General features: G+C 48.3%; 1 protein-coding gene across 2 annotated transcripts in view; it reads right to left on the bottom strand.

The window, feature by feature from the left end:
* Positions 1 to 15,358, bottom strand: part of ANAPC1 (anaphase promoting complex subunit 1) — a 614,893-nt gene that overhangs the window by 113,383 nt on the left and 486,152 nt on the right. For both annotated transcript variants that reach the window (XM_069234703.1, XM_069234704.1), the window contains exon 39: positions 285 to 402. In XM_069234703.1, the coding sequence (XP_069090804.1) occupies positions 285 to 402 (118 nt within the window). The remainder of the gene's footprint in view (positions 1 to 284; positions 403 to 15,358) is intronic.

The following is a 15,358-nucleotide window of genomic DNA, read 5'->3' as shown; positions in this document are numbered from 1 at the left end:
CAAGCATATTGTGAGGTTCTGAAATTATGCAAATTACACCACATAATTCAAATTTCACCTGAGCCTAGAAATAACATTGCATGGGTCAGATAGCCTTGAAATAACATGCAATATAGTAATAAAGACTTGGGTTTATATCTTGTGCCAAATGACATGAATTATTGGGCTAAGTTCATTTTCACTGGAATGGCATAAAGACTCCTGGCATTAGCTCTCCACACCAGAAAATATTTTGCATTTCGCTGAATATGATTTGCACAACACGTGAAACGAAGAATCAATACCTTGTAGGTAACTTCCAATAGCACATAACAAGGGGTGTTTGTATCCACGTCCACTGGCACCAACAGTCTTGGTTCTGCAGCCAGCACATAGAGGTGCCTTAAAGCCTGAAGGTGATACCTGATTACAGAAAACACACATATGTCAAACAAAGGGTAAAACTTTCCATTTCATTCCACTTAAGACATTTTAGCAAGGGCATACCTCTGAGGTTTGTGTGAGTATTAGAAGTAAAGTCTTGTATGCCTGAAAAACTGAACTGTCAGTTCGTCCTCATGGCAGTAAGTTGAGCCATTCATGAAACTAAATTAGTTTGTATATTCACAATGTCTTGCTCTACCTCTTTGCTGCTTTTTCTTCTCATGAAAGGGGAGGAGCAAAGAGGTAGACCAAGACAATGTGTTCCATCAGTTCCACGATAAAAGCCTGCCCACAGAATGCCAAAGAACAGAAGAAATAGGAGCTGAAGCTCTCCTCTAATTTACAACTTATTAAGAGTAATAACTCCAGGGCAGTCTCAGTTTGGCCAGGGTGATATATGAAATTATTTTTAAGCTTCTGTCAAGCAGCAAACAGGAACCTGAAAGCTGCAAAAAGAAGTGCATGGGCGCTTTAACAGTATATATATGATAACATAGAGAAAAGGTGCCGTGCTTGAGGTCCACGAGTGTGTACATGAGAAGGAAGTTAAAAATATATTTATAAAAGGTAAAGAGCGCAGTTTGGCCGTACCAAATGTTCTGAGATCCCCAAGAGCACAATTACCTCACACTTCAAGAAATCCAGCAAAATCAGAATGTTGACATCTGCAAAGTATTCAGTTGTTTACTTGCAAGCCTGTGTTGAATCATGAGTGGAGATGTAGTATGGGAGTGAGAAATGTATTGAAGGGGCGTACTAGCAGCTGGAGGAGGCCACTAATGCCACCTCCATTTGTGGCATATAAGCAGAACACAAAAAGCAAGCACCAAGCAACATATCACCTCAAGTCCAAGACATACTACACTTTCTAGGACATATAAACATGCAAACAGTGGGTTTGTGAAGAGGACATATTTTAGAAAGAGCTGTCAAACAAACAGTCGGCCATGATCTGTAATAAGCAGAACAGCTTTGAATTAGGAACAGGTTCTACGATGAAACAATTCAGCACTGAAAAGGCATAGGTGTAGATCACTTTCAATAATCGAGCCCTGCTATAGTGGGATGCAGGTAGGCATGCTGAAAACTATATGTTAGAAGATAGGATGAATAGCACAGAGGCCTAATGGACAGAATCAAAGAAGTGGAGAGCCAATCCATGGCTAAGCCTCTTAAAGATTAAGCCATTTCTAGACCTTACTTTACCTCTTTTAACCCTAGCTATACCCTCCTAAAGTATGCTTAGAACAAACATATTACTCCAAAGTGTTGCAGACTGAGCTCCCAAATTTTGAACATCAAAGTTGAGACATTAATGTTTGGCAAATGTGTGCAAGAAAAAGGTATGCATGGATACTAATTCTGATAAGGTACACACATAAGGTCACTGCCTGCTGGTATCCTGGCTATTTCAGAAGACAAGGCAATACCATTAGAAACCTCTCTCTATAGTGAGCACTTTTATTGGGGAGCACCTCTTTACCTAACTGATGAGAAGGCAGAATCATATATTATATTCCTTAATACCAGTGCTTTATTATGAACGTGCTGTTACATATGTATGCCTTAAAATGCAATGGTAAGTTACATGATCACATTTCAATCCCATTTTTATATTAATAGCAAGTGCCCATTAACTAACATGCCTGCAAAGTTTTATGTATTTCAGGTGTCTAGAAGCCATTTTAACTAGTTGTATGAAGCTGGCCTGGTGTGTGGTGGGTACCTTAGGTACTTACACCATATACTAGGTCTATGTATCCCCTCTTAGTGAAGTGTAGGCAGTGTCTAGAAGCCAGGCTCTATAGAGGTAGCTGTAGCTGAGCAGCCAAAGCTTATCTAGGAGACATGCAATACCACTGTAGAAACACAGCACTTACACACACGAAAGAAAACACTCAGTTGTATTTTATTTTTGGAACAAATCGCCACAAAATACTAGAAGGGTAACCCACCCTTAGGAGGTAAGTAATACACTAAACATAGAAACACTAGTAATCAGAAACTGGTATAGAAAAGGATAGGAAACAGTGCAAATAGCAATAACCAAAAGTGTTCCTGGGGAGCACAAACCATATACTAAAAAATGGAATGCGAATAAGGTACCCCCAAGTAGGTAAGTAAGATGTGTAGAAGGGAGCTGGGAGTACTAAAAAAACAACAACACAGAAGTAAGTAACACAGTACCCCCCCCGTGACCAGGAATGCAGGAGTAAAACACTGGATTTTACCCAAACCACCCAGAAGGAGGAAAAGAGGAAAGACACCCAGACAAGACTGCAAGAAAACCAACAGTTGATTCCTGAAGAACGAAGACATGTGGAGAGAGGGGATCAAGTCCAAGAGTCACAGTGGAGTCAAGGAGAAGTAGGAGCTACTACTCATACAGCTGTAGTTGCAGGAGTTGGTCGGCGCTGAGGAAGAACAGGTCAGTACTGCAACCCTGACGCCGGAGAAGAGTTCCTGATGGATGCAGATGATGTCCCACGCCGAAAGGAAGATTGTAGATGGGTGTCGGAGCAGGAATTCCAGCAACAAGCCTTGGCAAAGGCAAACTCGCAGTTAGTGGAAAAGAGGGGTTGCCGGTGACCAGCAAGGCCCAGGAGGACTCAACCCAGGAGGGGGAGTCACAGGGGACCCTCAGTGTCGCAGAGTCCACAGGAGCAGAGGCAGCACCCACAGGATGGGGACACAGGAGTTGCAGAAGAAGCCCACGCAGCACTAGAAAAGAGGATCCCAAGCTGCAGGAGAACCACACAGGAGCCTGTGCTTTCCAGGACGAGGTGCTGGAGGCTACACCTCACCTGAAGATCCCTTGGAGGAGATGCAAACAAGTCTTGGCAGCTTTGAGAGACAGGGTCCACGGGAGTACTGTCCTCCGTGGGCAGACAAAGGCTTACCTCCATCAAAGTGGGACTACTCCGGACCACCACCCGTGACGCAGGATCCACAAAGCTCAAAACGAGGGGCGATCCACTCGGTCGGTCGTTGTTTGTTGTAGGTGCCTGCGTTTGCAGGGGAGTGACTCCTTCACTCCAAGGGAGATTCCTTCTTCTTGTGCAGGCTGAAGTGTTGCAGTCTTCTGAGGATGCACAGCTGGGGAAATGTTGCATAGCTGGCAGGAGACAAAGTTGCAGAAGAGTCTTCTTCATTGTAGCATCGTTTGTTGGTTCCTGGAGGATCCCGTCACGGTTCCGGTGGCCAGAAGTCACAGTGGAGGTTGCAGAGGAAGCCTCTGTTGCTCCAATTCGAGTTTTATTTCAGAAGACAAGTAACTCCCAGTTGAGATACAACAGAATGGGTCCCATAGATAAGCAGAAGTTCAGCCAACTCGTGTTTCACCCCACAGGCGCGTACGCCAGGGCTTTCTCAAGGCATGTGGACAATATTCGGCTTACAAAACAAACAGCTGTATAAACACTACTTCATTTAGATAATCTGTTTAGTGTCGGTGCAATCTAATATTTAAGCGTTCGCGTCCGTCGCCATATTTTTAAAGCGAAGTCCCTAAATAGCCCTGAAAGGGGGATTAGTCACCTAATCAGGTAAGCATCTAACAGGAGGGGGCTCTGATGTCACCTGCCTGGCACACTCAGATGCTCCCACAGTTTCCTGCCAACCTTGGAAACAAGATGGCAGAACCCCGGGACCTTCTGGAGGAGCTCTGGGCACCACCCCTGGCGTGGTGATGGATAGGGGAGTGGTCACTCACCTTTCCATTGTCCATTTTCGCACCAGAGCAGGGACTGGGGGTCCCTGAACCGGTATGGACTGGTTTATGCACAGAGGGCATGAAATGTGCCCTTCAAAGCAAACCAGTGGCTTGGTGAGGCTACCCTCCCAAGCCAGTCACACCTATTTCCAAAGGGAGAGGGTGCTACCTCCCTCTTCCAAGGGAAATCTTTTGCTCTGCCTTCCTTGGCTTGAGCAGATCAAGCAGCAGGAGGGCAGAAACCTGTCTGAGGGGTGGCAGCAGCTGGGCTGCCGGAAAACCCTGCAAGGCTGGTGGTAGCAATGCTGGTGGTCCTCTAGGGAGCCCCCAGAGTGCATGGAATCATACTTCCAATACTTGCAACAGTATTGGGGAATTATTCCGACATGTTTGATACCAACCTGTACTGCCTATGCCAACGCATGGGCAGTGCAGGGGTCCCCATTGGCCCTCCGACGCCCCCATTCCGCCAGCCTTTCCATGGTGGAGTAAACCGCCATGGATAGGCTGGCGGATGGGGATTCGTAATCTTCAGGTTAGCGCTGCCCTGGCGGATTACAACCGCCGGGACAGCCAGGCTGATGACAGCCTGGCGGTGGGACTGTGGCAGCTCCGCCACAGTCATAATGTAGCGGTCGGACCACCACGACTGCAGAGGTCCGACCACCACTGTGACACTGGCGGTCTGGTGTCATAATGACCCCCATAGTCTCTACCAGATAAGGTGTTGCTGAAGGTAAATAACTTGTCCATCTGATAGAGACTTCTAGCTGTAGATTCCTTACCTTTTAATAGATACCCAAGCAATACCATCCCTGGAGATGGGTCTGTGAACCGATTTCAAACAAGAAAGTCCTCCAGGACCAAACGCCAAAGTGCCCGTCACTACGAACCTCACTGTTCAGTCAGTAGTCTTTGGTAAACGTGTGCAGAGATGCTCATGTTGCTGCCTGGCAAATGGCTAGGACAGAAACTCCATGTGCTAATGCAGTGGTCACAGATTTAGATCTGTTAGAATGAGCGTGCAAACCCTCAGGGTTTTCTATTCGGCCAGTGCATAGCAAATCTTAATGCAAAGTACAATCCATCCAGGATGGTCTGCTTCTGCATGGCCAGACCTTTCATTCCACCCCCATCCCCTACAAAAAGTTGGTCATCCACCTGGAACTATTTCTGAGTCCAAATGGTGGAGTCTCTCCTCTTCCTTAGAAGGATGTGAAGGTGCGTAAAAAGTAGGCAAGCTGATAGACTGGTCTACATGAAAAGGTGGGACTACTTTTGGCAGAAAAGAGGCCCTAGTGCGAAGCACCACCCTGTCAGGAGAAAGAGGCAGGGCTGCCTAGATGATAATGCTTGCAGCTCACTCACTCTGCAGGCTGATGTAACTGCAACAAGGAAGGGTGTTTTCAATGTGAGAAGCCTGAGGGGATAGTTGTGAAGAGGCTCGAAAGGAGCACACATCAAAAAGGTTAGAACCAAATTAAGATCCGACTAGGGCATAATAGTTGGGGATGGAGGGAAGAGATGAGTAATGCCCTTAAGGAACCTACGTACAATAGGAGACTTAAACCATGAGGGATGATCAGGCAACCGCAAGAAGGCAGAAATAGCAGATAAATAGTCCTTAAGAGTGTCGGGTAAGGAAAAGAATACATATTAGAACCTTAGAAAGAGGGGCACAAATAGGCTCAATAGACTTGTCTGTGCACCATGCCACAAATTTATTTCAATGACAGGCATTTACAGTTTTGGTGGAGGGATGCCTGGCTGCCAAGATGATGTTACAGACTTCGGGAGGAAGGTCAAAAGCTGTCAACTGCTGCAGCTCAATTTCCACACAAGAAGGCAGAGTGGACAGGTTCAGGTGAAGAAACCTCTCCTGCTGCGGCAAAACAAGAAGATCTTCCTGAAGGGGTGGTCTGATCGGAGACTCAATGGATATGCTCAGCAGCTCGGGATACCAGACTCTGTGCCCAGTCTGGAGCCGCAAGGATTACTTGAGCCCGGTTGTTTCTGATCTTCTTGAGAACTCTGGGCAGTTGTTGTATGGGAAGAAAGGTGTAGAGGAGACCTGAATTCCACTTGAGATGAAAATGGCCTACGAGCGATTGACACCTTGGAAAATCCAGCGCTCAAAACTGATGACACTGTATGTTCTCAGTGGAAGCGAACAGATGTAACCAAGGTTCTCTCCACTAATGAAAGAGACCCCGCGCCACATCAGGATGGAGATGCAATTTGTGAACCACAAGGCTATCCAGCTGAGCTCATCTACTCTGGCGTTCAGAGAGCCCGCCAGATGTTAAACCACAAGGGATATGCCCCGATGTCCCAGTCATGTCCAAAGACGGAGAACTTCTTGACAAAGGGTCCACAACCCCACCCCACCCACTGCTTGTTCCAATACCACATGGCGGTGATGTTGTTCTTGAACACCTGCATGATCTTTCCCTTGATTGAGGGGAGAAAGGCTTTTAACAAAGGTTGCTTTGCACGGAGCTCCAGCATGTTGATGTAGAGTCCTGCTTCGCTGGAGACCTTCCTCTGATCTCCACCTCTCCCAGATGGCCACTTCATCCCAGAAGTGATGTATCTGTCACTACTCTCAGATCTGGTTGGGGAAGGAATCGGATCAGTCTCTGGCCCAATTGCAGTTCGTTAACCTTCACTGGAGATCTTTCGCAATTCACTACAAAATCTGGACCATGTTGGAGAGATTCCCTCGATGCTGCACCCAATGAAAATTCAAGTCCCACAGTTGAGCCACATATGCCATCTAGCATGTGTCACAAGCAAGAGGCAGGGGGCCATGAGGCCCAGAAGCCTAAGTGTCATTCTCACGAAATCCAGGATAGAGGCTGAAACATTGGTATCATAGGCTGAATATCCTGGACTCAATGCACAGGAGGATAAACCCGAAAATGCACCATGTCCAGAACCGCTCCAAAGAAAGAGAGCATTTGAAAGGGAGTCAACCTTGGCATGTTTATAGTGAACAGCAGCGAATGTAGGAGGCCTGCAGTAGCCTGGAGTTGGGGGGACGACAGCCTGGAGTCAGCCTGCCTTCAGCAGCCAGTAGTCTAGGTAGGGAAAGTCAAACCCTTTACCCGCGCAGATGAGCTGCAACCACTGCCATCACTTTGGTGAACACCCGAAGGGAGCCGGTAAGGCCAAAGTGGAGCACAGAAACCTGAAAATGCTGTTGGCATACCATGAACCACATGTAACGTCTGTGGGCAGGTAGGTCGGGAATATGGAAATATGTGTCCTGCAAGTCCAAAGCTACCATCCAGTCTCCTGGGTCCAAGGCAGATAGGACCAGAGCCAGAGTTAGCATTCTGAACTTCTTGAGTAAGAGACTGAGGGACCAGCGGTCTAGGTTAGGGTGGAGGCACTTGTCTGTTTTGGGCACCAGAAAGTAGCGGGAATAACAACCATGACCTACTTCTGGAACAGGGACCCTTCTCTATGGCTCCCTTGGCCAAGCAAGCCATAACCTTCTTGCAGAGAAGTACCAAGTGATCCTCCGTCATCCGATTGTAGGATGGTGGCATGGATGGAGGGGTAGTCTCAATGGGGAGGGAGTAGCCCCTTTGGATTACTTGCAAAATCCACCTGTCTAATAAGATGGATTGCCAGCAGGGCAGGCGATGGCAAATCCTGCTGCCGACTGGTCCCTGATGGGGAACGTCAGACTAGGAAGGTTTGGAGGCTGCAGCGGGAGGGGAGGTGGAGTGGGCAGACATCTGGTTCCCTGATCCACGAGGGCGTTGGATCCCACATCCTCGGCCAGGCAGAGGATGGGCAGCATGCATGGCACAGAAGCTAGTGGGAAACGGACGTGGTTGGGCGCCCCTTCTGTAGCTCTGCAAGAAGCGAAAAGCAGACGGGGTGGGCATGAAGGGCAGCTGCGAAGCCCAAGGACCTGGCTAGAGCCCAGGACTCCTTAAAGCTCTTGAGTGCAGACTCTGCTTTGACTCCGAAAAGGCGGGTGTTATCAACGGGCATCGCCATAAGAGTGGATTGGACATCCCCGGAAAAGGCAGACGTCTTCAACCAAGTGTGGGGCCGCAAGGCCACTGTTGATGCAACTGATCTACCTAGTGAGTCGGTCACATCCAGTCCACATCGCATCGTGAACTTCGCTGCATCTCTCCCATCAGCAACAGCTTGGGAGAGAATGGCCTAGGCCTCCTCCGGGACCAGTGGCAGCACATGTGCAACCGTGTCCCATAAAGTAAGAGTGTAACGCCCCAAAAGGCATGCAGTGTTCACTGACCGCAATGCCAGATTATAAGAAGAAAACATCCTCTTCCCAAGCAGATCCAGCCTCTTGGACTGCCTATCTGTAGGTGCAGCAGAAAAGGCGCCTGGGGATGTAGAGGAATGGATAATCAAGTTCTCAGGGATAGGGTGTTGCTTAGGGAACAATGGGTCATTAGGGGCAGGCTATCATCCTGTTGACAGGAGCCCCTCTGCTGGATTTGGACCAGGTCCCCAGCAGGACATCAGTGAGGGCTTCATTAAAGGGCAAAAGAGGTTCAGAGGAAGAAGCCCCGGGTTGAAGCACCTCTGTCACAATATTTGTCCTGACTGCCATCGAAGGTAGCTCAAGGCCCAGGACCTCTGCCACCCTTCGCACCACCACAGAGTAGGAATCTACCTCCTCCGTAGCCACGGTAGGGGGAGAAAGCATGTCTGTATCAGGGGAAGTGTTCACACAACTGTCTTTACCCAGGTCCATAAGCCAGTCCATAGGGTCTTCAAGTTGGTGTTCTAAAGGGTCCAGCGACCCCTCCCGATCCTCACCATACCCTAACCCGTAAGAAGAAGGGTCAGGATCCGATCTAAGGAGCAAGGTCACTGCCAAAGTCGGAATCAGTGTCACGTGACATTGGTCCGGCTCCGTGTCAGAGTCAGAAATAAGGATGGGGTGGATGCTGACCATGGACACCGGCAGTATCAACATCAGAACATTGGTTTGGGAAGGTCGACATAGCACGACCGACGCCTGTTCGGATCCTGGAATGGATCCCTGGGTGCCCCCTCCTTCCCCAGAGCCACGGCCGAAACCGCCGGCACAGAATGTAATGGGGCTCCTGCCGAGTCTTTGGGGCCCAGAGGTGCTCTGACAGACTGCCTAAATGTAAGGCTCATGGCCTTGCAGAATTCACATAGTTGGGGAGGGGTGGCTCCGGCTCTTGGAAACATGCCGGCCTCCCCTACCACAAGGCTCCCGGGGAGGGAAGCATGGAGTCTGCTCAGGTACAGGTTCCAAAGAACAAGGCCTAGAATGACAACACTCCTACAGCATCTCCGCCGACGGACAAGGAGAAGTGGAAGAATACTCTGACTTTGTACTTTCTTTTCTGCCTCGACTTACTCGGTTGCCCCAAGGACTTTGAGTGAGACGACGATGACTTCGGACTACGTTACTTTTGGTGGGACCTTCCTCTGAACCAAGACCTTGACCTGCACAGAGTTGTGTGCCAAGCTGCCATCAGCTTTAAAGACTGGCCCTTCAAAGCCCTCAGATGCATGACCTGGCACTCAAAGCATGACTACGGTTTGTGGTCACACTCCAGACACCACAAGCACATGAGGTGGGGATTGGTCATGAACAGCGCCCGATAACAGGAACTGCTGGGTTTGAAACCCATCTTACTAGACGACATCCCTCGACACACCATGAGTGATCTAAAAAAAAGAATGCAATAAAAAGTTGATAAAGACCAGTCAAAAACCTAAGTGCCTTCTCAGAGGTTTCATTCCCCGTTTTGGGATACTAAATTGAAATTTCAGTGATTGAGAAACACACTTCATTTCAACAGTAATACTGGAAGTTTGTAAAGTGTTAAGGGAGACCAGCATTTTAGCAATGCTTGCCACCCAGGCTCAGCAGGCAAGGTAGACACAAACAATGGCAACCTCAAGAATAAGATAGAAAAGATATGTTCGGAGACACAGTTGAAATGTACTGATGTTGTGCCGGTAGATGGAAAGGCAGAGGCAGAAAGGCACAGATGTGTCCTATGCTCCACTCTACCCAGAATGCATCTCCTAAAGTGATCATTCTTGGAAACTCCAACCTGCAAATGTTTTGACTCTGCATTTTTAGCAGTGGCGAAAAGATCCAGCCAGGGCTCCTCCCACTGCTGGAAGATGGCCAGCGCCACCTCAGGATGCAACCACCATTCATGATCCACTAGGCATTTGGAGACCCTGTAAGGCAGTTGACGATCAAGCAGACACTCAAATGTGTCAGTTAACGCCAGAGACGTAGAGCCTCTTAGCACAGGACCCTGAGTTCAACTCCACCCTGCTTGTTGCAATGCCACATGGAGACTGTGTTCTCCATGAGAACCTACACCCGCCTTCCCTTGACAAATGGCAGAAAAGCATTCAACGCCAGGCAGATGGCCCCCAGATCCAACAGATTTGTGTGGAGGGAAGTTGCGACCGGAGACCAAAGTCCTCTGATCTCCACATCTCCCAGATGACCTCCCAAGCCTAGCAGAAATGGATCAGTCACCACAATTAGCTCTGTCTGTTAAAAAGAGAGGGGGACAGATGCTGGTCAGGTTGCCGTCGAACAGCCACCACAGCAAACATCCTGCAGTCTCTTCCAAAATCTGGATGACATCTGTCACTTTTTCTTGGCGCTGGGACCCATGAGACTTCAGATTCCACTCCAGAGTCAGCATATGCCACCTGGCAAAGTAGACATGCAGAAAGCATGAGGTTAGCAGGCCAAGAACCCTTTGAAATTCTTTCACAGAGACCCAGTACTGAGGCGCAAACATCAGGATCAAAGTCTGAATGTCCCTGATTCATTTTGAAGGAGGAAAGGTCCTGAACTGTATAATGTCCAGAACAGCTCCAATAAAATGAACCCTCTGCAAAGGTGTCCGGTCTAACTTCGCTCATTGATCGAGGTACTTAAAAATGTCAGGAGGAATGCCTTTGTCTGGAGATATTCTATGAATAACTACGGCCAGCTTGCCTTCAACAGGCAGTCATCGAGGTAGGGGAAAACTAGTATCCTCAATCTGGGATGACAGGACGCGATCACCACTATTACTTTTGTGACCACCTCAGGGGCACTGGTAAGGCTCAAGTGGAGCATAGTAAACTGAAAATGCTCCTGACAGACCTCAAATTACAGGTAAAGACTGCAGGACTGCAAATAGGCTTATGAAAGTACATGCCATGCCAGTCCAAGGCAACCATCCAGTCATCTATATCCAGAGCAGCCAGAGCTTGTGAGACTGTGAATACTTTCAATTTGTACTTCCGTAGGAAGGCTTTCAAAGGATGAAAGCTTAAATAGGACAAATGCCTCCATCCTTCTTCTCAAGATGAAATAGATGTAGGGACTGGTTGTTACTTCTGATGAATTTGGTACCCTCTTTAAGGCTGCTTGGACAGAAGATCTTGCACCTTCTGCATCAAAATAGATTGGTGCTCCTCTGAAAGCTGCTCTGGTGTGAGTGGAGTATGTGGTAAGTCGACAAAAAATGGAAGGGCATAGCCCCATTGAACTATCTGGAGGACCCATGTCTCAAAGTGATAGCTTGACAATCTTGAAAAAGTTTTTTGATTCTGCCTCCCACATGTTGGATGTGCACCGCTAATGGTAAACTAAAGCGTTTGCAGGTTAATGATGCATGGGTAGGGGACTGGGAATGTCGCTGTCCCCAATGTCCTGTACATTCTCTGTCTGTTCCTCAGCCGTGAAAGGACTGAGAGGACTGCATTGAAGGCAGTGGGGCATGTCATGGAGCAGCTTTGGCAGGGCCAAAACTGATAAACTGTCTTGTTAGACATCGAATTGCCCAAACAGCACGTCATGACCCCAGATTCCTTGAAGCGCTCTAAGGAAGAAGGAACTTTTTTTTGGCAGGATCCATCAAAAGGCATATCCATAAGGGATGCCTGCACATCACCTGAAAAGAGTGTAGATCTCATACACTCTTGGCCACGGGGCACCACAGCAGTACTGGCTGCGTGCCCCCAAACAACTAGAAGCGTCCAGGACAACCCGAATTGCATATTTGGCTGCATTTTGATCATCTTCAATAGTTTGAGGCCCCCTAAACTCTTCCAGGATACCGAAAAATATTATACTGACCATGTCTCAAAGAATTTGTATATATCGTCCTAGAAAGATACTGGGTTGATTGACCTTAAATCTAGGCTGGTTGAAGAAAACATTTATTTCCCAAAATCCTCAATTAGCTTCAATTCTGTGTCTGAGGAGGCTTTAAGGGGAGGGGGGCAATGAGGTTGGGGTGAGGAGTTTAAAGTCATAGCATTTTAATTATGATTTACCTTGCTGGTGGAAGCATGGAGCACTGGTCCTCCTGTTTAGGATGTTGAGTCAAAAAATTGGTATCGACTTGCACCGATCTATGTTGTCTGGCTAACTCTCTGTTCACTGATGGACAAGACCAAGGTTTAGACCATGTGCACAATAATGTGTAAGTTACTGTATGGTTGAAAGGCAGTAAGGGCTAAAGGAAACCTGCCTAAGCTGTAAAACATCAATAAAGACATTAGTTTTGACCTCCACTGAAGGAAGTTGTAGATCCCGAACCTCAATAGCACATCTCATGCATAATGCAACAGCAACACTTTCCCCTGTTTGTGGCTTGGAGGGAGAATCAACCCAGTATCTGAGGAAGTATCAAGCCCACTGGGCTCCTATAAGTCAATATACACATTTCCATCATAATGTATGGGGTAATCATCCCCATCATCTCTTAGAGGCAGTAAGCTTTTACTAGAGTTGGAACTGAAAAACTGGTGGAGCAACTGCAGGTGGCTCCATAGTAGAAGCAGTGTTATGTCTGACCCTGACTGTACACGATCCGGGTTCATCAAATAAAATCAGGAAGGACACTAACATCGAAGGAACCATTGCAGGTTCTGGAGCCAGAGTTGAAGTCAAAACCGAATCTGGTGCAGAGCCAGAGGCGGGTTGGAGAGGTACACATTGTGACATGGACGGAGCCGCAGACTGTAACCCAAATGGAGGTCTCGGATGATCCTTGCGTCCTGAAGGTGTGCCCACAGGCAACTAGACGAGTTTAAAAAATAAACAACATGGCCTCTCAAAAAGGCCTCTATCTGCTGTTGTGTCAAGTTTCAGCACTTGACACAACAGCGGATAGGGGCCTTGTTCTGCTCACCCTAAATGGCCAGGGTATCCCCAGACGTTGGTCCCTTGCTCCCTGTGGCACTGGATTCAAGCGAGCATGGCTGATGAGGGATGATACCCTGAAATCGGTCCCAGGTTGCTTGTTTTCAGTCCAGGAGGACCTGGCCTGGAAGTTGAGGCTGGACTGTTCCCATGGGAAGCAGGGTCAATACTGATTTGCTTATGACTGGGCGCAAACTGGGGTGGCATGGTGAGCAAAAGAACAATGGATTTACCCCAGGACTGTGACTGGGGGTGAGTGTTTTAAACGTTTCAGCACCCCCTCCATTATCTTGTTATGATGCTATGGTCGCCCTAAGTGGCTAGGGTATGCCCAGACGTGGGTCCCTTACTCACTACGTCACTGGCATCAAGCTATCTTGGCTGATGAGGGATGATACCCCGAAACCGGTGCCAGGATGCCTGTTTCCACTCCAGAGGGGACCTGGCCTGGCAGTTCGGGCTGGACTGTTCCCATGTGAAGCACGGTTAAGGTGGATTTGCATATGACTGGGTTCAAAGTGAAGTAGTGTGGTGAGCAAAAGAACAATGGATTTAACTCAGATCTGTGACTGGAGGGGAGTGTTTGAAAAGTTTCAGCACTCTGTCCATCATCCTTTTCTGTTGCCTCAGAACCCAAGCAACACGAAGGATGATGGATGGAGTGCTGAACTATGCAAACACTCACCGCTAGTCACAGATCTGGATATGCAAATCAATTTTGACTCTATTCCTCATGGAACAGCCCAGCCTGAACAGCCAGGCCAGGTCCTCCCTGGACCGGAAACAAGTATCCTGGTACCGGTTTCAGGGTATTACCCTTCATCAGACAGGCTAGCTTGAATCCAGTGGCACAGTGAGCACGGGACCCACGTCTGTGCATACCCTTCCCACTTAGGGCAACTTTAGCAACACAAAAGGGCGATGGACGGAGTGCTGAGCACTGCAAACACTCACCCCACAGTCACAGATCTGGGTTTAATCAATCGTTCTTTCTTTTGCTCACCATGCCACCCCAGTTTGGACCCAGCCATATGCAAATCTGTCTTGACCCTGTTCCTCATGGGAACAGTCCAGCCCGAACTGTCAGGCCAGGTCCTCCATGGACTGGACCAAGCATCCTGGTACCTGTTTCAGGATGTCACCATTCATCAGCCAGGCTAGCTTGAAATCAGTAGCACAGTGAGCGTGGGACCCACGTCTGGGAATACACCTCCCATTGACAGCAACTTTAGCAACACTAAAGGATGATGGACGGAGTGCTGAACAATGCACACTCTCCCCCCCACCCCCCCAGTCACAGAAGTGGGTTTAATCCATTGTTCTTTTGCTCACCATGCCACCCCAGTTTGGACCCAGCCATATGCAAATCAGTCTTGACACTGTTCCTCATGGGAACAGCCCAGCCCAAACAGCCAGGCCAGGTCCTCCCTGGACCAGAAACAAGCATCCTGGTACCGGTGTCGGGGTATCACCCTTATCTTGTGCGACCTAAGTGGCTAGGGTATGCCCAGACGTGGGTTCCTTGCTTGTTGCGTCACTGGATTCAAGCAAGCCTGGCTCATGAAGGGTGATACCTTGAAACTGGTCCCAGGATGCTCGAATCCTGTCAGGAATCCTGTCCAGGGAGGAATTGGCTTGGGAGAAGGGTCAAGACTGATTTCCATATGGCTGGATCCGAACTGGGGTGACGTGGCAAGCAAAAGAACAATGGATTAAACCCAGATCTGTGACTGGGTGTGAGTGTTTGAAAGGTTTCAACACTCCGTCCATCATTTTATTTTGTGATGTTGCCTCAGAACCCAACCCATTCCGATGGGTCAGCTCCTACCTCCCATCCTGCCCAGTATGGGCCATCAAAGTGCAGACAGCCACTCAGTCACACCTTAGCTCCTTTTGTGTGTGGCTGTCTGGAGGGAATGCACAAAAGCCCAACTGTTACCCACTGAGATGTGTATTCAGAGACAGGCAGAACGTACTAGATTAGTTAAAGCAAGAAAATGCCAACTTTCTAAAAGCAGCAT

The sequence above is a fragment of the Pleurodeles waltl genome, chromosome 5 (assembly GCF_031143425.1).
Source record: "Pleurodeles waltl isolate 20211129_DDA chromosome 5, aPleWal1.hap1.20221129, whole genome shotgun sequence".
Classification (NCBI taxonomy): Eukaryota; Metazoa; Chordata; class Amphibia; order Caudata; family Salamandridae; genus Pleurodeles; species Pleurodeles waltl.
This window is presented reverse-complemented; position numbering and strand designations above follow the sequence as displayed.